General features: G+C 37.5%; 1 protein-coding gene across 1 annotated transcript in view; it reads left to right on the forward strand.

The window, feature by feature from the left end:
- The window catches only part of GARNL3 (GTPase activating Rap/RanGAP domain like 3), a gene marked incomplete at its 5' end in the record, with an annotated part of 730206 nt that overhangs the window by 216156 nt on the left and 486733 nt on the right, over positions 1 to 27317 (forward strand). The window contains 2 exons of the mRNA XM_053695928.1: positions 4946 to 5064; positions 6354 to 6418. Coding sequence (XP_053551903.1) covers positions 4946 to 5064; positions 6354 to 6418 — 184 coding nt within the window. The remainder of the gene's footprint in view (positions 1 to 4945; positions 5065 to 6353; positions 6419 to 27317) is intronic.

The raw sequence follows: 27317 nt of genomic DNA on the forward strand, positions 1-27317 counted from the left end.
GTGTTAGTGTTAGGGTTAGACTTAGCTTTAGGGGTTAATACATTTATTATAGTAGCGGCGAGGTCCAGTTGGCATATTAGGGGTTAATACTTGAAGTTAGGTGGCGGCGATGTTAGGGAGGGCAGATTAGGGGTTAATACTATTTATTATAGGGTTATTGAGGCGGGAGTGAGGCGGATTAGGGGTTAATAACTTTATTATAGTAGCGGTGAGGTCCGGTCGGCAGATTAGGGGTTAATAATTGTAGGTAGGTGACGGCGACATTGGGGGGGCAGATTAGGGGTTAATAAATATAATATAGGGGTCGGCGGTGTTAGGGGCAGCAGATTAGGGGTACATAGGGATAACGTAGGTTGCGGCGGTGTGCAGTCGGCAGATTAGGGGTTAAAAAAAATTATTAGAGTGGCGGCGATGTGGGGGAGCCTCGGTTTAGGGGTACATAGGTAGTTTATGGGTGTTAGTGTACTTTAGAGCACAGTAGTTAAGAACTTTATGAACCCGCGTTAGCCCAGAAAGCTCTTAACTCCTTGCTTTTCTCTGCGGCTTGAGTTTTGTCGTTAGATTTCTAACGCTCACTTCAGCCAAGACTCTAAATACCAGCGTTAGAAAGATCCCATTGAAAAGATAGGATACGCAATTGACATAAGGGGATCTGCGGTATGGAAAAGTCGCGGCTGGAAAGTGAGCGTTAGACCCTTTCCTGATTGACTCTAAATACCAGCGGGCGGCCAAAACCAGCGTTAGGAGCCTCTAACGCTGGTTTTGACGGCTAACGCAGAACTCTAAATCTAGGCGATAGAATTTAAAGAGGGTGTACTTTCTTTTTTGTATGTGTATGTATGTATGTGTGTGTATGTATGCAGGTATGTATGTAGGTATGTGTGTGTATGTATGTATGTAGGTATGTATATATATATATATATATATGTATGTATGTATATATATATATATATATATATATATATATATATATATATATATATAGTTTTCAAGAGGTTAGGTGGGGTACGGTTAGGTGGGCAGTAGTTAGATGTAGCTAAGTGAGGTATAATTAGGTGAGGTAAAACTGGGGTGAAGTTAGGTGTGCTGTAGTTAGGTGAGGTATGATTAGGTGAGGTAAAACTGGGGTGTAGTTAGGTGTGCTGTAATTAGGTGAGGTATGATTAGGTGAGGTAAAACTGGGGTGTAGTTAGGTGTGCTGTAGTTAGGTGAGGTATGATTAGGTGAGGTAAAACTGGGGTGTAGTTAGGTGAGATGTAGTTAGGTGAGGTATGATTAGGTGGGGTAAAACTGGGGTGTAGTTAGGTGAGGTAAAACTGGGGTGAAGTTAGGTGTGCTATATATATATATAGTTTTGAAGAGGTTAGGTGGGGTACGGTTAGGTGGGCAGTAGTTAGATGTAGCTAAGTGAGGTATAGTTAGGTGAGGTAAAACTGGGGTGAAGTTAGGTGTGCTGTAGTTAGGTGAGGTATGATTAGGTGAGGTAAAACTGGGGTGTAGTTAGGTGTGCTGTAATTAGGTGAGGTATGATTAGGTGAGGTAAAAATGGGGTGTAGTTAGGTGTGCTGTAGTTAGGTGAGGTATGATTAGGTGAGGTAAAACTGGGGTGTAGTTAGGTGAGATGTAGTTAGGTGAGGTATGATTAGGTGAGGTAAAACTGGGGTGTAGTTAGGTGTGCTGTAGTTAGGTGAGGTATGATTAGGTGAGGTAAAACTGGGGTGTAGTTAGGTGAGATGTAGTTAGGTGAGGTATGATTAGGTGGGGTAAAACTGCGGTGTAGTTAGGTGTGCTGTAGTTAGGTGAGGTATGATTAGGTGGGGTAAAACTGGGGTGTAGTTAGGTGAGGTAAAACTGGGGTGAAGTTAGGTGTGCTGTAGTTAGGTGAGGTATGATTAGGTGGGGTGAAACTGGGGTGTAGTTAGGTGAGATGTAGTTAGGTGAGGTATGATTAGGTGGGGTAAATCTGGGGTGTAGTTAGGTGAGATGTAGTTAGGTGAGGTATGATTAGGTGGGGTAAAACTGGGGTGTAGTTAGGTGAGGTATGATTAGGTGTGGTAAAACTGGGATGTAGTTAGGTGTGCTGTAGTTAGGTGGGGTAAAACTGGGGTGTAGTTAGGTGAGATGTAGTTAGGTGAGGTATGATTAGGTGGGGTAAAACTGGGGTGTAGTTAGGTGAGACGTAGTTAGGTGAGGTATGATTATGTGGGGTAAAACTGGGATGTAGTTAGGTGTGCTGTAGTTAGGTGAGGTATGATTAGGTGGGGTAAAACTGGGGTGTAGTTAGGTGAGGTAAAACTGGGGTGAAGTTAGGTGTGCTGTAGTTGGGTGAGGTATGATTAGGTGTGGTAAAACTGGGGTGTAGTTAGGTGAGGTGTAGTTAGGTGAGGTAAAACTGGGGTGTAGTTAGGTGAGGTGTAGTTAGGTGAGGTATAGTTTGGTGGGGGTGAAACTGGGGTGTAGTTAGGTGAGATGTAGTTAGGTGAGGTATGATTAGGTGAGGTAAAACTGGGGTGTAGTAAGGTGAGATGTAGTTAGGTGAGATGTAGTTAGGTGAGGTAAAACTGGGGTGAAGTTAGGTGAGATGTAGTTAGTTGAAGTATGATTAGGTGGGGTAAAACTGGGGTGTAGTTAGGTGAGATGTAGTTAGGTGAGGTATGATTAGGTGGGGTAAAACTGGGGTGAAGTTAGGTGTGCTGTAGTTAGGTGAGGAATAGCTAGGTGAGGTAAAACTGGGGTGAAGTTAGGTGTGCTATAGTTAGGTGAGGTATGATTAGGTGGGGAAAAACTGGGGTGTAGTTAGGTGAGATGTAGTTAGGTGAGGTATGATTAGGTGAGGTAAAACTGGGGTGTAGTTAGGTGTGCTGTAGTTAGGTGGGGTATAGTTAGGTGAGGTAAAACTGGGGTGTAGCTAGGTGAGATATAGTTAGGTGAGGTATGATTAGGTGAGGTAAAACTGGGGTGAAGTTAGGTGTGCTGTAGTTAGGTGAGGAATAGCTAGGTGAGGTAAAACTGTGGTGTAGTTAGGTGTGCTGTAGTTAGGTGAGTTATGATTAGGTGGGGTAAAACTGGGGTGTAGTTAGGTGAGATGTACTTAGGTGAGGTATGATTAGGTGGGGTAAAACTGGGGTGTAGTTAGGTGAGGTGTAGTTAGGTGAGGTATAGTTAGGTGGGGTAAAACTGGGGTGTAGTTAGGTGTGCTGTAGTTAGGTGAGGTAAAACTGGGGTGTAGTTAGGTGAGATGTAGTTAGGTGAGGTATGATTAGGTGGGGTAAAACTGGGGTGTAGTTAGGTGAGATGTAGTTAGGTGAGGTATGATTAGGTGAGGTAAAACTGGGGTGTAGTTAGGTGAGATGTAGTTAGGTGAGGTATGATTAGGTGGGGTAAAACTGGGGTGTAGTTAGGTGAGATGTAGTTAGGTTAGGTAAAACTGGGGTGTAGTTAGGTGTGCTGTAGTTAGGTGAGGTATGATTAGGTGGGGTAAAACTGGGGTGTAGTTAGGTGAGGTATGATTAGGTGGGGTAAAACTGGGGTGTAGTTAGGTGAGGTGTAGTTAGGTGAGGTATAGTTAGGTGGGGTAAAACTGGGGTGTAGTTAGGTGTGCTGTAGTTAGGTGAGGTAAAACTGGGGTGTAGTTAGGTGAGATGTAGTTAGGTGAGGTATGATTAGGTGGGGTAAAACTGGGGTGTAGTTAGGTGAGATGTAGTTAGGTGAGGTATGATTAGGTGAGGTAAAACTGGGGTGTAGTTAGGTGAGATGTAGTTAGGTGAGGTATGATTAGGTGGGGTAAAACTGGGGTGTAGTTAGGTGAGATGTAGTTAGGTTAGGTAAAACTGGGGTGTAGTTAGGTGTGCTGTAGTTAGGTGAGGTATGATTAGGTGGGGTAAAACTGGGGTGTAGTTAGGTGAGGTATGATTAGGTGGGGTAAAACTGGGGTGAAGTTAGGTAAGATGTAGTTAGGTGAGGTATGATTAGGTGGGGTAAAACTGGGGTATAGTTAGGTGGTGTAAAGTAAGGTGGCATAAAGACAGGTGGGGTACAGTTAGGTGGGATGTGGTTAGGTGGGCTGTGCTTAGGTGAGGTGTAGTTAGGTGGGGTACAGAAAGATGGGGTGTAGTTACGTGGGCTGTGGTTATGTGAGGTGTAGTTACATGGGCTGTGGTTAGGTGAGGTGTAGTTACATGGTCTTTGGTTAGATGAGGTGTAGTTATGTGGGCTGTGTGGTTAGATGAGGTGTAGTTATGTGGGCTGTGGTTAGGTGAGGTGTAGTTACATGGGCTGTGGTTAGATGAGGTGTAGTTATGTGGGCTGTGGTGAGGTGTAATTATGTGGGCTGTGATTAGGTGAGGTGTAGTTAGGTGAGGTGTAGATAGGTGAGATGTAGTTATGTGGGCTGTGGTTAGGTGAGGTGTAGTTATGTGGGCTGTGGTTAGGTGAGGTGTAGTTACTTGGACTGTAGTTAGGTGAGGTTTATTTACTTGGGCTGTAGTTAGGTGAGGTGTAGATAGGTGAGATGTAGTTATGTGGGCTGTGGTTAGGTGAGGTGTAGTTATGTGGACTGTGGCTAGGTGAGGTGTAGTTATGTGGGCTGTTGCTAGGTGAGGTGTAGTTATGTGGGCTGTGGCTAGGTGAGGTGTAGTTATGTGTACTGTGGCTAGGTGAGGTGTAGTTATGTGGACTGTGGTTAGGTGAGGTGTAGTTATGTGGACTGTGGCTAGGTGAGGTGTAGTTATGGACTGTGGTTAGGTGAGGTGTAGTTATGTGGGCTGTGGTTAGGTGAGGTGTAGTTATGGACTGTGGTTAGGTGAGGTGTAGTTATGTGGGCTGTGGTTAGGTGAGGTGTAGTTACTTGGGCTTTGTCAATAAATGTGTTAATTAAATCTTCACAAGAGATTAGTGTGGCTATTGCTTTGTGTGATATAGTAACACATGACTGTTATGTTTCCAGTTCACCAAAACTACATTGGAACAGACTCAGAAAAGAACCCATTCTTTCTGTCTGTGGTTCTGTCTGACCAAAACAATCAACGTGTGCCCCAATATCGCTCAGTTCTATGGAGAAAAACAGTGAGTATCTGTCCTTACAATTACATTACTTTAGATAACTTTGTACACTCTACTGATCTCTAATACTACACTAGACCTCACTGACTAAGTATAGTTTTATATTTTCTAGTAGAATACACTGGTCATCAGGATAAGTAGGATGCTGCCTAGGGGGCCTTCTGTAACAGGGCAGCTGCCTGTCTAGTAGCAGCCTGTAGCGATTGGCTATCATGTGTGCAGTTTACTTTGCACAGCAAGCTTTTGTCCTGTTCATATGTCACTAGTTGTACACAGCTACATAACGAAAGACCTAGATTTGCTTCTTTTACTTTATAAAGCTTATATGGAGTACCACGCCCTCTGTGATAACAGCCGATGTTCACCCTGTGGATACAATATACATGGAAGCAAATAAACCATACACTTGCTGGGATAAAAAGTGTCAAGACTAGGTCTGAGTAATACCTTAGGTATCATATTATTATACAGAAACAATCTTCTTACTGGCCATCCATAAGTATGAGTCTTGTCAAATAGCGGTTTTCCTGTCATCTAAGCAACTATACTGGCCGTTAAACTGCTTAGTACCACGTTATGGTTGGTCCTGCTATTTGATATTAGAGTGTCCTCCATTGGAAATTGTTGCACTTGTCACACTTTAGAAATAGTTCAATATGCAGACTTACCCAGCGAGCTTATAAGTGAGATTGTTCATAATTCACATGTAGATGCACCACCTCTTGTTTAAGCACTGACCATGCACCATGCTACAAGGCGAAGAGATTATTTAAGTTTATGACATTGAGTATGATGCCCAGTAATGAGTGTGCTCTTGTGCATAAGTAGGGTGTTGAGAAATGAAGAACTACTCTAGACTTGTACAAGACACATTTATCGAATCAGCTGAGCAGTAAAACTGCAATAAGGACTATTCCATACTTAGCCTATATTTGTCATTGAGACCACATGGACTAGAAGGTTCTAGACTGGAGAAAAATAAGCTAGAACTGATCACACATTCTCAGTGGCATAGACAAAAAATGTATTTCACCTATAAATTATCTAACATCATCAGACCTCTATGGAGAAGGAAGGTAATGTTTGACTATGGAAATTATTTGGTTTCACAATGAAGTAACATAATTCTGTTCAGTCTTACAGGTGATATTATGAGGATTTAGCATAAGCGTATATCAGAACTGCATATACATCAACTTTATATAAAACATAATGGTATTACATAAAGGCATTAGTATAGCTAATTTGTATTATAAATATCTTGTTAAATGACTGTTACATTTATATTTTAGGGTACCTTGAAAATTTGCCTTTCATACTGCCCCACAAAAACACTGTCAGTGAAATCTATCTTAAGGTAAGTATCATTCTATATAACCACACCTGACACACACACACAGACATATACAAACACACACACACCTGACACAGACACACACAGACATATACAAACACACACCTGACACACACACACACACACACAGAAATATACAAACACACACCTGACACACACACACAGACATATACAGACACAGACACACATACACATACAGACACACACAGAGACACATACAGACACAGACACACATACACAAACACATACAAACACACACAGAGACACATACAGACACACAAAAACAATGTCAGTGGAATCTATCTTAAGGTAAGTATCATTCTATATAACCACACCTGACACACCCACACAGACATATACAAACACACACACACACCTGACACAGACATATACAAACACACACACACCTGACACACACACAGAAATATACAAACACACACCTGACACACACACATAGACATATACAGACACAGACACACACAGAGACACATACAGGCACACATACATAAACACATACAAACACACACAGAGACACATACAGACACACAAAAACAATGTCAGTGGAATCTTTCTTAAGGTAAGTATCATTCAATATAACCACACCTGACACACACGCACACACACACACACACAAAGAAAATGTCCAAGAAAAGGTAGCAAAAAGTAGCAAATTCTTTTATTCCAGATTAAATGTGTCAAAAGACATAGCAACGTTTTGGTTGTGTTACATTAATCATGCCATACACACAAGTGATACAATTCACCTTACATACATGGGTGCCACTAGAGGGCACCATTACAATAGAACATATTAACCCTTAACATTTTTCAAAGTATTACTATCCATTTAAAATCTTTTGTTTACATTATACTAGTTTACGATACAAGAAATACATAGTTTAACAGGGCAATTTTCAAAATATATATTTAGATATAATATATTAAAAGAAAAAAAGCATACTATACAGAGATGCAGGAGGCCAGATGATTATCCATTTATAAGAAAACTGATAAATCCCAATCTTTATTAAGGCCAATGGGTTCTAAGGTATTAAGCTCACAAATCCAAAAACATTCACGTTGTTTAAGTAATAATTCTCTATTACCTCCCCTATGTGGTTTTATAACGTGATCTATAATCTGAAAGCGTAACTGACTAATGTTATGGGACGCATTGCAAAAATAATTTGGCTAATGGCGCGGATTCCTTATTAACTCTAATATTATTTCTGTGTTCGATAATTCTATCACGGATACTCAGTGTCGTTTCTCCAATATAGGCCCGCCCACACGGGCATTTAATTATATATATATATATATATATATATAAAACAAAGGTAGAATGACATGTATAATATCCTTTGATAGAATATTTTTTTCCCTGTACCTGGATGATAAAAAAACGTCCCTTTAACCATTTTACTGTAACATGAGCAACCTAAGCAAGGAAAACTGCCTTTATTTTATGTTGTAATATATCCCTGCTTAATGCTTTTCATTGAACCAATGTCAGATTTTATTAAATTATCACGGATATTAGGGCTTCTTTTATATGCTGGCATGGGTAGGGATTGAAATTCTATAATATTGGGGTTACAAGATGCTAAAACTCCCCAATGTTTTTTTTTAACAATTTTCAGTATAGCTTTACTTTGCATATTGTATTCAGATACAACAGTCACACTTTTGTTTCTCTTGGTATTTGCATTACATAATTAATTTCATTCTCAATTAAACTGGGGGGGGGGTAACCTCTTTCTAAGAAACGATCTCCCATTTCTCTTAATCTAACTTTAGCAATAGCTTCATCGGTTACAATTACACACACATATACATATACAAACACAGACACACACACAAACACACACACAAACACACAGACATATACAGACAGACACAAACACACATTCAGACACACATAGACATACACACATACAGACACACATAAAGATTAAGACACATACACACACATACATACATAACACACACATACATATATGACACAAATGGTTCTAAAAGCTTCCCTGGGGTCCCCTTTCTTCATAAATAGCAGACATATATGGCTTTGTCATTGTAAGGTTAATTGTAACTGTAGTGTAGAGATTACCCTTCAATCTGACAACTCACACACTCATCCCCACCATCTTAGGTACTGGCAGAAAGTCTGCCAGTATGTATATTTAGGGCTTTTTAAAAAAAATATTTCTATAATTTCTATTATTATTATTTTTTTCTGCAGTGTAGGATCCCTCCTCAATGCTCCCCCCTCCCTGATGCCTCCCAAAAAGCCCTCTAACTTGTGTCTGCCATCTTAGGTACTGGCAGCTGTCTGCCAGTACCCAGTTAACATAAATATATTTATAATTTTTTTTATATATATATATATATATATATATATATATTTATTATTATTTGTTTTACTATAAAAAAAATTCTAACAAATAAAAGGAAAAAAGTCAGCGCTTCTGGGATCAGGAATGATTATAGAAACAATAATAGTTGATAATTATCACAGTGACAGTTCAATCACAATATGGGGTATAGGGAACAATAAACTTAATCTATATAAGTCCAAAGTCCACAATAATACGTATAATCCATTGTCTTTAGAGTCAAATAGTGTGAAACCCCGCAGGATGGAGTACACAATTATCCACACCTGTATCCACACCAAAGCGTGTGCCGCTCTCCTGGGGGTGTATCAGCAATTGTATTGTATTGTATTGGGTACTTGTAAAGCGCAGCTAGTCACCCGTAAGGGTCTCAAGGTGCTGCTCATTTTATCGACCTCAGAAGGATGAAAGGCTGAGTGGACCTCGCCGGGGATTGAACCTGCAACCCTTGGGTTGCTACAGAGCTCAGCCACATTGCCTTAGCAAGCTGAGCTATCTGTCCGGCTGCTCCCGAGTATAGACAAAGAAACTGAAAGATATGTAAAGGGAGAAGTGCAACCTGGACTCAAGTGAAAACCTTTTAATAACAATAATAAAAACATTTAAAAAATGGTATTAAGCATACCAGAATAAAAAATATAACAAGCACATCAAATGTATTCCTAAGACAGGCGAGTGCCGTGAAGTCTTACTGTCTCCGTGTTGCTCCCGGTTCACTGTCCAATAGGAATTAGTTGAAGTTTAAAAGTTCCTCAGGTAGACCCCATCCCAGCTTAAACATAAGTCCGTCTTAGAATCAGCTGTTTTAGGGGTCCATTTGGAAAGTCTTTTTTGCTGCTGGAATGGAACACATGTCCTGTTGCAGACACCTGTTACAATCACCTATGCGTGTGTTTTTACGTCTCGACGTGCGTTTCGTTCCCCAACATGTAAACTTTGTCAAGAGATGTGTTCTGACAGGGATGTTTAGCCCTTAAATACCCTACCTGCAGGGATCTAATTTCAAAGGAAGTTATTATATCTAACCACATAAGTAAAAGTGTAATATATGCTATACTAGAATATTCATTCTCTGAGTATAAATATAATAGCATTCAATATTATTTGCTGCAGTGATAATGTTAGCAAGTGTGTCAAGATATTTAAAGGGATATTCCCACATATTATATGAACTATTATATGACCTTATCTATACATTTTGCACTTTGTTCTCATAGGTTTCAAATATAAATAGTTACACATTTAACTTATGGTCTCAAACAAAATAAATTCTACAATACTCTTTAGAGACCTAGAGAATTATCCACAAATAGGGCTAAGAAATTAAAGAGAGACATAGAGGATTACAAAAATAATGTAGTGTATAGTTATATAAACAAATCAGATGATTAAACATCATTATCGAATAAAGAGGAAAAAGTACAGGAGAAGAAAGAACAATAGTAAAAACCTCCATCTATCTCAAAGTTGGAAAAAACAACCATTATAAATACAATAACAAAAGGAATAGTAATAATCAAGGTTTGAAATACAACCAAAATCATCAATACAATCAATATAAGGGACAAAATAGAGATAAGGGATCCCATTTTGCAAACTCTGGTCAGCAAGAAAGTACAAGTATTAATAGTAATAAGGGCAATATGCCAAGGAACCAACCATATAGGCAATATGAGAATCACATTACATAATAGATATGATTCCCTTAGAGAAAATACCCAAAATGATGACTTGGAGGGACAAGGGGCCAAACCAAAACCCCAACACCAAATAGAACAGATTTTTTAGGGGTATCCCCCTGGGTACAGGGGAAACCACAAAGAAACAGTGTAACAGAACAGGAAATGCAAAGAAAACCAAAAAAAGACGTTTAGATTCAAACAAGGAAGCAGGGGAGGGAAGAGAAGTAGAAGACCAAAACAGAAAAAGATGGAGCTAGAGAATTCTTAAAAGGATATATTTAATCTCTCAAGTAAAACATTCACTGAGTAGGAATTTATGCTCTTGAGTAAAGGGCTAAACTTCACCCCAAAACATTTGCAAACAAATTTGAAACCTTTATGGACAAACAGAAACTAACCAGAAAGCTAACGCTACTTTCTAAGTAAAAACAAAAATGTTTCAGATAAGGGAATAATTATGATCAAAATGATGTTTCTCTATTTTTAACTTTAAGACATCTAGAAAAAGTGTTGTTAACCAAGACACCATAAATACACAAGACCTTGTTACTGAGGAAATATTATAATTTAGTATACATGAAGAACACTCCATAATTACACATAGTGGCTTGAAAAAAACAGTCAACATGTTATCGAGTCCACAACCAGGGGGAATATGCATCCTTATTAAATAAACTGGTTTGTGATGACTTGATGAAATTTTGGAGAAAAAAAAAAGGTACATAAAAAAAAGACAACCTAAGTGTAGAGGAAAAACTCTCTTTAAAATCACTTACTGAGGACACTAATATAATTTTAGAGCAGCAGATAAGGGTGGAGGTTTGGTCATCCAAGACCACCAGGATTACCTAAAAGAGGCTTATAACATACTGAAAGACACTAACACATATACAAAAATCACCTTTGATCCCACTATAAAATATAATAAAAAATTAGTTAACATTTTAACAAAGGCAAGAGAACAAAATATAATCAATAATGAAGAAGATAACTATATTTATATCCTTAATCCTAAAGTGGCAATCTTCTATCACCTTCCAAAGGTCGACAAGGAAGACTGATCATTTCAGGAATAGGCTCTCTCTGTAGTAACCTTTCTAAGTATATAGACCACTATCTTCAACCTATAGTGAGTGATACTAAGGCATTTTTAAAAGATACTACAGATGTTATAAAGAAATTTGAGAATCATAATTGGAACAAACAGAATTTATGGATTACTTGTGATGTCACAACTCTTTACATGAATATACCACATAAAAAGGGTACAAATGCTGTCCTTAACCAATGTAGAAAAACAGGTCAACTAATGAATAAACAATTTGAATTCTTAGGAGAGGGTATCAATTACATTTTAAATCATTATTTCTTTTTTTATTGTATTTTCTATGAACAAATTAATGGCACAGCGATGGGGACAACTTTTGCCCCATCCTATGCCAATTTATACATGGCAGAATTTGAGGATAATTATGTGTGGAAGAATAACCCGTACAAAAAAAATGTCATTAAATATCACAGATTTATAGACGATATTATTGTCCTATGGGAAGGGGGCTTAGTAGAAGCAGACAATTTTATAAAACGCCTGAATAACAATAATATGAATCTGACATTTACAGGAAAAAACAATAAGGAACAGATTGAATTCCTGGATCTTATCCTTTCCTCACAATTAGATAAAATAATTGTCAGCAATTATAGAAAGCCAACTGATTAAAAACAGCAAATAGTGGACATCTACAAACTTGGAAACAAAACATACCCTATGGGCAGTTTCAAAGATTAAGAAGAAACTGTACCAATTTAGCTGAAGAAGAATAGAGAGAGGGCGCCACTCTCTCTATTCTTCTTCAACAGTTGTTCCACACTCTCTGGGATCAAGAGGAGCAGCCTGATTCATCATCTCTTTCAAAAGGACACCTCCATTTCCTATTTACCACCAGTATATGGACAGTAAACAGGACTAATACGGTAGACCTGATCTACTATATCAAAAGTATAATATTTGGTTTTAAATTGTATATTATTTTTCTTTTCAAACACCAGCGCTCTTTTATATCCCTTTATTGGGATATTTTCACTTGTACCAATTTAGCTGACTATAAAAATGAAACCAAAATATTAACTGACAAATTTATACAGAAAGGATACTTTGAATCAATGGTGGTCAGTGCCAATGAGAAAATATTTAACATGAATAGATCAGACCTATTAGAATACAAAAAGAAAGATTCTAACTGTACAAAATCGAATACTGAACAACTCAAAAAAATCCAATGTGAGATTTATAACTACCTATAACGAAAACCACAAAGATATTCAAAGAATTATGAATAAACATTGGGGAATTCTATTAAAGGACCCCATTCTAGGAACCTATATAGATAAAAAAAAACTCATATTGTCTATAAAATAAATAATAACCTAAAAAACATACTAGCACCGAGTAAACTGAGAGAGAAAAAAAAGATCACAATACTAACGTGGTTAAATGCTAAGAAAGGGTTAATTAAATGTAGGAAGAAAGACTGTAGTACCTGTCCTTATGTTGATAGTGAGGGAATGTTTTATAACTACAATAAGTGGAAATCATACAAATGTAAAATGACCTGTGCATGTGATAGCACATATGTTGTATACCAACTTACATGCAAATGTGGGAAAAACTAAATTTATGCTTACCTGATAAATTTATTTCTTTAAGCTATGATGAGTCCACGGGTTCATCTTAATTACTATTGGGAATATCACTACTCCCCAGCAGGAGGAGGCAAAGTATCACTTCCCTACCCACAAACCCCAGTCATTTGACCGAAAGTAAATGGAGAAATAAAAGCAACACAAGATGCGGAGGTGTCTGAGGTTTAGTCAAAAATTCTTGAAAAAAGACAAAAAAACGATGGGTCCGTGGACTCACCATATCTTGAAGAAATACATTTATCAGGTAAGCATACATTTTGTTTTCTTCCTAAGATATGGTGAGTCCACGGGTTCATCTTAATTGCTGTTGGGAACTAATACCCAAGGTAGAGGACACAGATGAATAGGGGGATAAGAACAAGCATGCCTAAAAGGAAGGCACCAACGCTTGAAGAACCTTTCTCCCAAAAGCCGCCTTAGCCAAAGCAAAAATATCAAATCTGTCAAATTTGGAAAAAGTATGTAAATAAGACCAAGTTGCAGCCTTGCAAATTTGCTCCATATAAGCTTCATTTTTGAAAGCCCAACAAGAGGCTACAGCCCTGGTGGAATGAGCCGTAATTCTCTCTAGAGGTTGCTTCCCAGCAGACTCATATGCCAGGTGAATCACACTTTGCAGCCAAAAAGCAAGGGTAGAAGCAGTAGCTTTCTGACCTCTACGCTTCCCAGAAAAACAAAGAGAGCAGAAGACTTGCAAAAGTCCTTAGTCGCCTCCAAATTGAACGTATGAGTATGAACCACATCCAAATTGTGCAACAGACATTCTTTATCCGAAGAAGGCTTCAGACACAGCGATGGAACAAATATTTCCTGATTAATATTCCTAGTAGAAACAACTTTGGGAAGGAATCCCAACTTAGTGCGAATAACCGCCTTATCTGCATGAAAAATAAGATGAGGAGAATCAAACTGCAAGGCGGAAAGCTCAGATACCCTCCACGCAGAAGAAATAGCCAAAAGAAATAATACCTTCCAGGACAACAATTTAATGTCTACAGAATGAATTGGCTCAAATAGAGTCAGCTGCAAAACCTTAAGAACAAGATTAAGACTACAAGGAGGAGCAACAGGTTTAAACACAGGCCTGATTCTGACCAAGGCCTGACAAAAGGATTGAACGTTTGGTACATCTGCCAAACGTTTATGTAACAAACAGATAGGGCTGAAATTTGAGCCTTCAAAATGCTAACAGATAACACTTTCTCCAGACCCTCGTGGAGAAAAGACAAAATTCTTGGAATCCTAACCCTACTCCAAGAGTAGCCCTTGGATTCACACCAATAAAGATATTTCCGCCATATCTTATGGTAAATCTTCCGAGTAACAGGCTTACGGGCCTGAATCAAAGTTTCAATGACTGACTCAGAAAAACCACACTTAGACAGAATCAAGCATTCAATCTTCAAGCAGTCAGCTTCAGAGAAGCAAGATTTGGATAAAGAAATGGCCCCTAAAGTAGAAGGTCTTTCCTCAAGGGTAACCTCCATGGAGGTAGAGATGACATCTCCACTAGGTCCGCATACCAGATCCTTCGAGGCCAAGCCACCAATGCCCTTTCCTGTTTTATACAAGCAATCATCCGTGGAAGAAGAGCAAACAGAGGAAACAGGTAGGCCATTCTGAAGTTCCAAGGGACTGCCAACGCATCTATTAAGAAGGCCTGAGGATCCCTCGACCTGGAATCGAACTTCGGAAGCTTGGCATTTTGTCGAGACACCATCAGATCCAACTCCGGTATCCCCTATTTGGAGGTTAACCTGGAGAACACCTCCGGATGAAGCTCCCACTTCCCGGGATGGAATGTCTGTCTGCTTAGGAAATCCGCTTCCCAATTGTCCACTCCTGGGATGTGAATGGCAGAAAGGCAACAACAGTGATCCTCCGCCCACTGAATTAACCCGAGTCACCTCCTTCATGGCTAGAGAGCTCCAAGTTCCCCCCTGGTGGTTGATGTAAGCCACTGAGGTTATGTTGGCTGATTGGAATCTGATGAACTGGGACAAAGCCAATTGAGGCCAAGCCATCAGCGCGTTGTAAATTGCCCTCAATTCCAGGATGTTGATCGGCAGTTCGGACTCCTCCTGGGACCATAGATCCTGTGCCTTTAAGGAGTTACAGACTGCTCCCCAGCCCAACAGGCTGGCATCCGTGGTCATAATCACCAATGATGGTCTCCGAAAGCAGGTGGCCTGCGACAGGTGTTCCTGAGAGCCATCACAGAAGGAAATCCCTTGTCTTCTAATCTAGAACTGTCTTTGGGGATAGATCCACATAATCTCTATTCTATTGACTGAGCATGCACAACTGCAGGTCTCAGATGAAATCAAGCAAATGGGACGATGTCCATGGAAGCCACCATCAGACCAATTACTTCCATACATTGTGTGACTAAAGGACGTCTTCAGCCATACTGTACGCACTTTTTAGTACAGGAAGGAATTCTATAGGGCTTTGATTTGCACTACATTTTAAACCATATACAGCTATTTTCGCTGTAGTTTTAGTGCGATATTACCCAAATTCTTTTCTGCACTGTCGTTTTTTCTCATTCCAGGAATGAATATTCATATCCTTTAGTGAAGCAAACAATTTGTTATATTTACCTTCAAATACCCAGGGCAGAAATTAAATTTTTGACTGCTCACTTGTAACATTCATTATAGATAAAGCATTTTCATAAGTCGCTAAGTGGTCAATTATAGAATTGGTTCCCTTGTTGGAGAATTTAGGTACTGCATGACTTAAAAATGTAATTATTTTAGGGGTGTCATATACCATATTACACGTATCTTGGCCTTTCCTAGGAGCCTTATTTTTGGGGCTGGAGCATTTCTTACCTGCCCTATATTCACTATGGGGAGACCCCCTAGGTACATTAATACTATGTGGGCTATTTGGGTAGCTAGCTCCGCCTTCTGACTCACTATAATCACTATTTCCATCTTAAGGACATCCTCCTGAGTGAGGGGCAACCTTTGGAAACATATTTCAACACTATGTATAGAATTAACTGATTCACTTCTAGCTACAGACATTATTATATTGGCTTAGTATTTAGCTAAATTAAAACACTAATACAATTTTGGCCAATAAGAAGTAAGAAAAAAAAATATTTTCAAAATATTAATATTAATTTTGAGATATGAAAAATGAAAAAAAAAAATTCAAAAATTTAATTTTTAATATTTTTTTTCTTTCAATAATAATTTCTATTTACTACAAATATATCATATCAATGTTATAAATATTAATAATATCTAAGCAGTGTGCCTCCAAATAATATGTCTGTATATGGCCGGGTTATAATACAATATATTTAATAATTATTCTTTAAAATAAACCCCCAATAAAAAAATGCATATACCAAACAATAAAATTAATGTAAAGTCCTAAATTCTTTATATTAGTTAACATTTATAGACACATTGAATTATATTTATAGAAAACCAGATATTAATCAATCTATACACGTTTAAACTATTATAATATGCTATGCAAAGATCATAAAAGTTACCTTATTTATTAACCTTATTCGCAATTGGATTTCATTAAAATACCACAACGAGATACCAAGATATGAGCCACTAACATTCAGACTGGTACAATTAAGCTATTTAACCCACAAATGATTTTATACAACGCTAAATAAAACACCAGCAATATATATATTCTTAATGTAAACTGCCAGTTTATATGCCAATTTATCTAAGCTGAAATTAATTCTTATTAGCTACAATTAAGACAAATTCTAATATATATATATATATATATATATATATATATATATATGGTTACAGTTATAAATTACTTGGCAAACAAAAGATTAGTTTTAAACCACACAGGATTATGAATGCAAGCTAAAATACAAAGTACCTTTTTAAAATTACTAACTTCAATTTGACTATAGTCTTAGAATACCTTTGTCTAAAATATTAAAGATAAATAACAGTCATACATCACCCAATTAAACAATTAATGTTTCAACTTCCAGAGTTTCTCCAGTAAATGCAATTTCGTCTCATAAATTGAAAGAGGTAATTTTTGCAAGATGGATAAAAAGATAAGCCCAGGTTGCTTTATAATAGACTGGATCACAGCAGTTTTGTTTAGTCCAAAATTTTGCACTCAGAGCCCTCTTTTTCTCTCTTGCTTGGGATTATATTTTGCAATATAGTCCCACCCCTTTTTATTCTTATCATCGTGAAATTTGGATGATAGGCCCTTCAGAAACTGATCTGTGATTCGCCCTTACGGAGATGAGCATGGATTGGCCCTTTGAGTCAAAATATTTGATTGGCTACTTGTATTTGCATATGTTTTAAACAATCAATTAATTTGGCTGTCATACCATTTTAATCCCCTAGGGGGCAGCAAACAACCAGAAAAGCAGTCTTATTATCCATTTTTGCTACATTCCAAATATCTCCTTATATTATTATATCCAACATAATATAATTCCCAGCATCAACAAGTCACATGTTCCATGTGTATTGGACCATGTCATACTATTCATCCTGATTATTTTAATATGAAATATCAGTATGCTTCTAGTGATCATTTTAATAAGCAATTACACTGTCAATTATTTGCTCTCCCCCAGAATCATAGCATTTTAAATCCTGATATATATTCATACAAACACAGCATATTTCACATTCCCAACAATTTTTGAATACACAGATCCATGTTCATGGCTAATATTCAATGGACATCTTGCTGTCTGTAAGATAACAAAATAAATGTTACTATTTTGAAACAACATTTATACATCTACCATACAGCTTATTCATTAAGTTCCATATACACTTATCTAATATTTTGCTATTTGTCACTGCTTCTTTGGTCCACAAATACACATTTCTATACAGTATTTAAAATTATACAGGCTGTATTTTAAAAATGAACCCAAGAGCTACAATGCAAAACATGGGTTTTTGCTGAGCTAATCTTCCTCTAGACGTAATGTCTAGAATTTGTGGATTCAAAACAACAGGGACAATTTAACACATATGTGACACTTAGTCATTTCTTCAGCTAAAAATTTGGTCTACAAATCTCATTAGGCCTCAAAGAAACATCCCAGACACAACATCTCTATTAACCCAGGGGTTCTTGTGATCTAGGTAATGAGATAGATGCTCTCTTTGAAATAACTTGCCTTTTCTCTAATTGAAACAGAGAGAGGGGGTTTGTTTACACACAGTTTCACAAAAAAATGAGTTCTTGGTCTTATCATAAATCTATGTGTAGATAAATATACATATATACAGTATATATATTATTTAATGATACTCAGATATCCTTACAATTATATGTACGGTCTGATATTTAACAGATACTATATACATTATATGTACAACCTGATATTTAGCAGATACTATATACATTATATGTACGGTCTGATGTTTAACAGATACTATATACATTATATGTATGGTCTAATGTTTAACAGATACTATATACATTATATGTACGGTCTGATGTTTAACAGATACTATATACATTATATGTACGGTCTGATGTTTAACAGATACTATACACATTATATGTATGGTCTGATGTTTAACAGATACTATATACATTATATGTAAGGTCTGATGTTTAACAGATACTATATACATTATATGTACGGTCTGATGTTTAACATATACTATATACATTATATGTACGGTCTGATGTTTGGCAGATACTATATACATTATATGTACGGTCTGATGTTTAACAGATACTATATACATTATATGTACGGTCTGATGTTTAGCAGATACTATATACATTATATGTATGGTCTGATGTTTAACAGATACTATATACATTATATGTATGGTCTAATGTTTAACAGATACTATATACATTATATGTATGGTCTAATGTTTAACAGATACTATACACATTATATGTACGGTCTGATGTTTAACAGATACTATACACATTATGTGTACGGTCTGATGTTTAACAGATACTATATACATTATATGTACGGTCTGATGTTTAACAGATACTATATACGTTATATGTACGGTCTGATGTTTAACAGATACTATATACATTATATGTATGGTCTGATGTTTAACAGATACTATATACATTATATGTACGGTCTAATGTTTAACAGATACTATATACATTATATGTACGGTCTAATGTTTAACAGATACTATATACATTATATGTACGGTCTGATGTTTAACAGATACTATACGCATTATATGTACGGTCTGATGTTTAACAGATACTATATACATTATATGTACGGTCTGATGTTTAACAGATACTATATACATTATATGTACGGTCTGATGTTTAACAGATACTATATACATTATATGTACGGTCTGATGTTTAACAGATACTATACACATTATATGTACGGTCTGATGTTTAACAGATACTATATACATTATATGCACGGTCTGATGTTTAACAGATACTATACACATTATATGTACGGTCTGATGTTTAACAGATACTATATACATTATATGTACGGTCTGATGTTTAACAGATACTATATACATTATATGTACGGTCTGATGTGCGCTAATGTGACATGAAAATATGAATATTTCACATTCCAATGTTCTGCACATACAAGAATATGTTCTATTTATTCTTAAAAACATTTTTAAACATCTATTTGATGGTATGTTGTTACTATATATATATATATATATATATATATATATATATATATATATATATATATATATATATATGTGTGTGTGTGTGTGTGTGTAAGAAAGGGCTAACAGGCACTTCCACAATAAAGTGGCAATAAATATACACTGTTGCTAAAGCAAAAGAACACCCCAAACCTGCAGCTAAATCCCTAGGGATATATTTATCAAGCTCCGTATATAGCTTGATGCCCCTTTTCTGAAACAGAAGTTATGAAGCAGCGGTCTAAAGACCATTTGCTCCATAACTTGTCTGCCTGCTCTGAGACCGCGGACAGAAATCAACTCGATCGAATACGATAGCTTAAAACTATACATGACTAATAGCTTAAAACTATACATGACTATGAATGCAAGCTAAAATACAAAATGCCTTTTTAAATCTACTAACTGCAATTAGTTATAGTTACCAAATACCTTTGCTTTAAATATTATATATGTATTTATCAATTGCGTATACTTCACCAAAATAACCAAATCGATCATCCAGCTTCTAGAACTTCTGTTTCACCTCATATGAAATAAGGGTATTTGCAATATAGATAATAAAAAGTATCCCAATTTGCTTAAAGTGACTGTGTCCCAATTTGGCAGCAATTATTCAGTCACCAGTTCAGTAAAAAGTCAGCAGCCTCCTCTCTCCTCTTGCATTCAGCTTATATTATCTTAATCATTGGTGAAACGATATGATAGGCCCTTCGGAAGCTTGTCTGTGATTTGTCCTTGGATCTGAACATCTCATAGGTTATTTTAGGAAACGCCTCCATGAGCAGCCAAATACCTTTTGGCTGTGATACCGTTCCTGATCCATAGGTGGCAGCAGACACCCAGGAATGCAGATCTCATCATCAATATTGCTAACAATTTAATACATCCTTATAAAGTGATTATTCAACACACCATGATTCCTAGTACTAATAAGTTACATGTTCAAATACACATGGATTACACAGTACAATTTTTCCTGATCATTTTAAGACCAAACGTGAATATATTCCACTTATAATATATAAAAATGCGTTTAAAATCATATTTTCTATGAAACGATTTAAAAGGATTATAATATCTTCATAATGGATTCACTTACTCTCTCAGCCATCATCTTAATGTCTCATACATATCTTGAGGTCAGCAAACATATGTCATTTTCATATAATTATATCTACATTGGATTACTATCCCATACAGATTAATATTTCATCTCTGTATATCTCTCTTTGAGAGTACAAAACACATAGGCCTAGATTTGGAGTTTGGCGGTAAAAGGGCTGTTAACGCTCCGCGGGCTTTTTTCTGGCCGCACCATAAATTTAACTCTGGTATCGAGAGTTTAATCAAATGCTGCGTTAGGCTCCAAAAAAGGAGCGTAGAGCATTTTTTCCGCAAATGCAACTCTCGATACCAGAGTTGCTTACGGACGCTGCCGGCCTCAAAAACGTGCTCGTGCACGATATCCCCATAGGAAACAATGGGGCTGTTTGAGCTGAAAAAAAACCTAACACCTGCAAAAAAGCAGCGTTCAGCTCCTAACGCAGCCCCATTGTTTCCTATGGGGAAACACTTCCTACGTCTGCACCTAACACTCTAACATGTACCCCGAGTCTAAACACCCCTAACCTTACACTTATTAACCCCTAATCTGCCGCCCCCGCTATCGCTGACCCCTGCATATTATTATTAACCCCTAATCTGTCGCTCCGTAAACCGCCGCCACCTACGTTATCCCTATGTACCCCTAATCTGCTGCCCTAACATCGCCGACCCCTATATTATATTTATTAACCCCTAATCTGCCCCCCACAACGTCGCCGACACCTGCCTACACTTATTAACCCCTAATCTGCCGAGCGGACCTGAGCGCTACTATAATAAAGTTATGAACCCCTAACCCGCCTCACTAACCCTATCATAAATAGTATTAACCCCTAATCTGCCCTCCCTAACATCGCCGACACCTAACTTCAATTATTAACCCCTAATCTGCCGACCGGAGCTCACCGCTATTCTAATAAATGTATTAACCCCTAAAGCTAAGTCTAACCCTAACACTAACACCCCCCTAAGTTAAATATAATTTTTATCTAACGAAATAAATTAACTCTTATTAAATAACTTATTCCTATTTAAAGCTAAATACTTACCTGTAAAATAAATCCTAATATAGCTACAATATAAATTATAATTATATTATAGCTATTTTAGGATTAATATTTATTTTACAGGCAACTTTGTAATTATTTTAACCAGGTACAATAGCTATTAAATAGTTAAGAACTATTTAATATTTACCTAGTTAAAATAATAACAAATTTACCTGTAAAATAAATCCTAACCTAAGATATAATTAAACCTAACACTAGACTATCAATAAAATAATTAAATAAACTACCTACAATTACCTACAATTAACCTAACACTACACTATCAATAAATTAATTAAACACAATTCCTACAAATAAATACAATTAAATAAACTAGCTAAAGTACAAAAAATAAAAAAGAACTAAGTTACAGAAAATAAAAAAATATTTACAAACATAATAAAAATATTACAACAATTTTAAACTAATTACACCTACTCTAAGCCCCCTAATAAAATAACAAAGCCCCCCAAAATAAAAAATTCCCTACCCTATTCTAAATTAAAAAAGTTACAAGCTCTTTTACCTTACCAGCCCTGAACAGGGCCCTTTGCGGGGCATGCCCCAAGAATTTCAGCTCTTTTGCCTGTAAAAGAATAAATACAATACCCCCCCCCAACATTACAACCCACCACCCACATACCCCTAATCTAACCCAAACCCCCCTTAAATAAACCTAACACTAAGCCCCTGAAGATCTTCCTACCTTGTCTTCACCATACCAGGTTCACCGATCCGTCCTGAAGAGCTCCTCCGATGTCCTGATCCAAGCCCAAGCGGGGGCTGAAGAGGTCCATGATCCGGTCAAAGTCTTCATCCAAGCGGGGCAGAAGAGGATCTTCCATCCGATTGAAGTCATCATCCAGGCGGCATCTTCTATGGTCTTCCATCCGGAGCGAAGCGGCAGGATCCTGAAGACCTCCAGCGCGGAACATCCATCCGGACCGACGACTGAACGACGAATGACTGTTCCTTTAAGGGACGTCATCCAAGATGGCGTCCCTCGAATTCCGATTGGCTGATAGGATTCTATCAGCCAATCGGAATTAAGGTAGGAATTTTCTGATTGGCTGATGGAATCAGCCAATCAGAATCAAGTTCAATCCGATTGGCTGATCCAATCAGCCAATCAGATTGAGCTCGCATTCTATTGGCTGTTCCGACCGGATCATGGACCTCTTCAGCCCCCGCTTGGGCTTGGATCAGGACATCGGAGGAGCTCTTCAGGACGGATCGGTGAACCTGGTATGGTGAAGACAAGGTAGGAAGATCTTCAGGGGCTTAGTGTTAGGTTTATTTAAGGGGTGTTTGGGTTAGATTAGGGGTATGTGGGTGGTGGGTTGTAATGTTGGGGGGGGGGTATTGTATTTATTCTTTTACAGGCAAAAGAGCTGAAATTCTTGGGGCATGCCCCGCAAAGGGCCCTGTTCAGGGCTGGTAAGGTAAAAGAGCTTGTAACTTTTTAAATTTAGAATAGGGTAGGGAATTTTTTATTTTGGGGGGCTTTGTTATTTTATTAGGGGGCTTAGAGTAGGTGTAATTAGTTTAAAATTGTTGTAATATTTTTATTATGTTTGTAAATATTTTTTTATTTTCTGTAACTTAGTTCTTTTTTATTTTTTGTACTTTAGCTAGTTTATTTAATTGTATTTATTTGTAGGAATTGTGTTTAATTAATTTATTGATAGTGTAGTGTTAGGTTAATTGTAGGTAATTGTAGGTAGTTTATTTAATTATTTTATTGATAGGGTAGTGTTAGGTTTAATTATATCTTAGGTTAGGATTTATTTTACAGGTAAATTTGTTATTATTTTAACTAGGTAACTATTAAATAGTTCTTAACTATTTAATAGCTATTGTACCTGGTTAAAATAATTACAAAGTTGCCTGTAAAATAAATATTAATCCTAAAATAGCTATAATATAATTATAATTTATATTGTAGCTATATTAGGGTTTATTTTACAGGTAAGTATTTAGCTTTAAATAGGAATCATTTATTTAATAAGAGTTAATTTATTTCGTTAGATAAAAATTATATTTAACTTAGGGGGGTGTTAGTGTTAGGGTTAGACTTAGCTTTAGGGGTTAATACATTTATTAGAATAGCGGTGAGCTCCGGTCGGCAGATTAGGGGTTAATAATTGAAGTTAGGTGTCGGCGATGTTAGGGAGGGCAGATTAGGGGTTAATACTATTTATGATAGGGTTAGTGAGGCGGGTTAGGGGTTCATAACTTTATTATAGTAGCGCTCAGGTCCGCTCGGCAGATTAGGGGTTAATAAGTGTAGGCAGGTGTCGGCGACGTTGAGGGGGGCAGATTAGGGGTTAATAAATATAATATAGGGGTCGGCGATGTTAGGGGCAGCAGATTAGGGGTACATAGGGATAACGTAGGTGGCGGCGATTTGCGGTCGGAAGATTAGGGGTTAATTATTTTAAGTAGCTGGCGGCGACGTTGTGGGGGGCAAGTTAGGGGTTAAGAAATATAATATAGGGGTCGGCGGGGTTAGGGGCAGCAGATTAGGGGTACATAAGTATAACGTAGGTGGCGGTCGGCAGATTAGGGGTTAAAAATTTAAATCGAGTGGCGGCGATGTGGGGGGACCTCGGTTTAGGGGTACATAGGTAGTTTATGGGTGTTAGTGTACTTTAGGGTACAGTAGTTAAGAGCTTTATGAACCGGCGTTAGCCAGAAAGCTCTTAACTCCTGCTATTTTCAGGCGGCTGGAATCTTGTCGTTAGAGCTCTAACGCTCACTTCAGAAACGACTCTAAATACCAGCGTTAGAAAGATCCCATTTGAAAGATAGGCTACGCAAATGGCGTAGGGGGATCTGCGGTATGGAAAAGTCGCGGCTGAAAAGTGAGCGTTAGACCCTTTAATCACTGACTCCAAATACCAGCGGGCGGCCAAAACCAGCGTTAGGAGCCTCTAACGCTGGTTTTGACGGCTACCGCCGAACTCCAAATCTAGGCCATAGAATATTATTTTAAATACCAATTATATGTGTACTTATTAGATACCTGAAAGATATAAAGAAATAGGTTATTAAAATTGAACATTTTAAAATTGACTGTATTGCTATTTATTTAATTCCAGTATACACTTATCTAATATGTTACCGCTATACAAATAGACAATCTCATATCCATTATTTTGTAGCTATTATTTGAAATTCTGAGGCATACATTAAATATTTGAAAACTATATAGATAATTTGTTATCAAACTTACATAGGTTAAGATATTTTGAAATCTTTTTAAAACCATGATTTAGATTTCCAGTTTGTCTGTTAATGAGGATGTGTATTGTAACTTAGCAGGGACAATTTAGCACTTAGATGAGGACAGCTGGATCCTCTGAATATGTTTTGTAGATTCAACCATTCCCACAGACGGACTGTCTATTCCCCACAGGGGGCCTGTGAGTTCCTTAACCATCTTGGGCAGGAAGCCCATATATGGGCATATACCTCTGAGGGTTTTAAAATGCTAATATTTACTTTGAAGTGGCCCACTGATCTAAGAAATAACTGCATGAACTAATTAGACCAAATGTTTCACTGATCAATGAGAGAGGGGTTTGATCTTTTACAGTGATATCTGGAGTTTTACAAATAAAATGAATTATTTGGCGTATACACTCGCCGTAAGTAAAATTAGTGCATTTATTTCAACATCAGAGTGAACGTTTTCGGGCTGTGATGCCCGTCCTCAGACTCCTGAAACAAAAATAACAGTGCAATGTGTACTTACCAGTCAGAGGCTAAATAGCCCACGAGCTGTCCTGGACGCCACCGGCCCCATCGATGCCACACCGGAGAAACTGGAAGTGATGCCTAGGCGTCATACGTCATAACGTAAGCGTCAGTAGCGCCCCGGACCGCTCCTGAAAGGCAGTGAATGCAATACCGTGACAAGTGATACAGGGGTGATACAAAAATTGTCAATACATGTATAATCATCAGATACAATATAATAATTGTAACTAGGTGTGTAGTGGGAATAAAGTGTATATGAGTGTGTACAATAAAATGTGTACAATAAGGTACTAATGTGTGAATAAAAAGACTACAGGGGGGCAAATATCATGGCTAGATATAGTTACTCCTGATATTCCTAAATAGCCATCATAGCTTGTATTTTGGGCATGAGAAAATTATATAATTTATATGTGGGTATGAAGGGCACTGTTGCCACATATGTCATAAATTGCCTGGAATATGTCTATAATATCAGGATGATTCAGATATGTGTAGGGAAGTGTAGTTATAACTATACTAATGTAAAGGAGTTTTGTCCCTCAATTTTATAGCAGAAAATAGAAAGAAAATAAAATGAGGGAAACCAAATTATAGATAACTGCGCCAATCTAGGTGTGTATTCAGGCCACCTGGCGATAAAGTACCCAGTTCAAAGGTCCATTTAGCTTCGAGTTGCAGCAATCTTCGTCCCCTATCACCTCCTCTAGGGGAGGGGGGTACATGGTCAATAAGGGTGTATTTCAGATCTTTGACCGTATGTCCTGCCTGTGCGAAGTGTCGAGCAACCGGTTGCTCCAATGTCCCCTTATCTATGGCTGTACGTATTGATGACCTATGATTAGCCATTCTTGTACGTAGGTCGTCTTCCGTCTTCCCTACGTAAAATATTCCACAGACACAATGTAGGAGATAAACTACATATGTGGTGGTACATGTCATCCGATGTCTGTGGAAGTATTTTCTCTTTTTGTAGGGGTGTGAAAAATAAGCACCGGTTATTAATGCACTACAGGTAGTACACCCTAGGCACCTGAAGCAGCCAGTTTTTTTAGTGTGAAGCCAGGTTTTCTTTTCATAATTATGAACTGGGTCTGTATGTACCAGGTAGTCCCTGAGAGACTTCGCCCTTCTATAGCCCACCCTAGGAGGCGCTAGATGCTTAAAGGGGAGTGTGGAGTCCGTAGTCAGAATGTCCCAGTTTTTTTGCAAGCTGGTCACCAAGCCCTGTTTATCATGGGTATATGTTGTTGTGAAGGTCATTCTTGGTTGTATGGTTTCGTCTTTGACAATCCGATTTTCTAGCCTTAGATCTTGTTCAATCCTTTTCAGCTGTGTCTGGGGATATCCACGTTGGATGAATCGTTCCTTCATTTCTTCCAATTGTATGTCCGCGTTCTTTTGCTGTGTGTTATTTCTAATAACTCTCATTAGTTGGGACTTTGGCAAGGCCTTTTTTAAGGCAGGAGGATGGCAACTGGTATAATATAGTAAAGAATTTCTGTCCGTATCTTTTTTGTATAACGTGGACTGTAGATTACCTT

Source organism: Bombina bombina, chromosome 12, assembly GCF_027579735.1.
Source record: "Bombina bombina isolate aBomBom1 chromosome 12, aBomBom1.pri, whole genome shotgun sequence".
In the NCBI taxonomy this organism is placed as follows: Eukaryota; Metazoa; Chordata; class Amphibia; order Anura; family Bombinatoridae; genus Bombina; species Bombina bombina.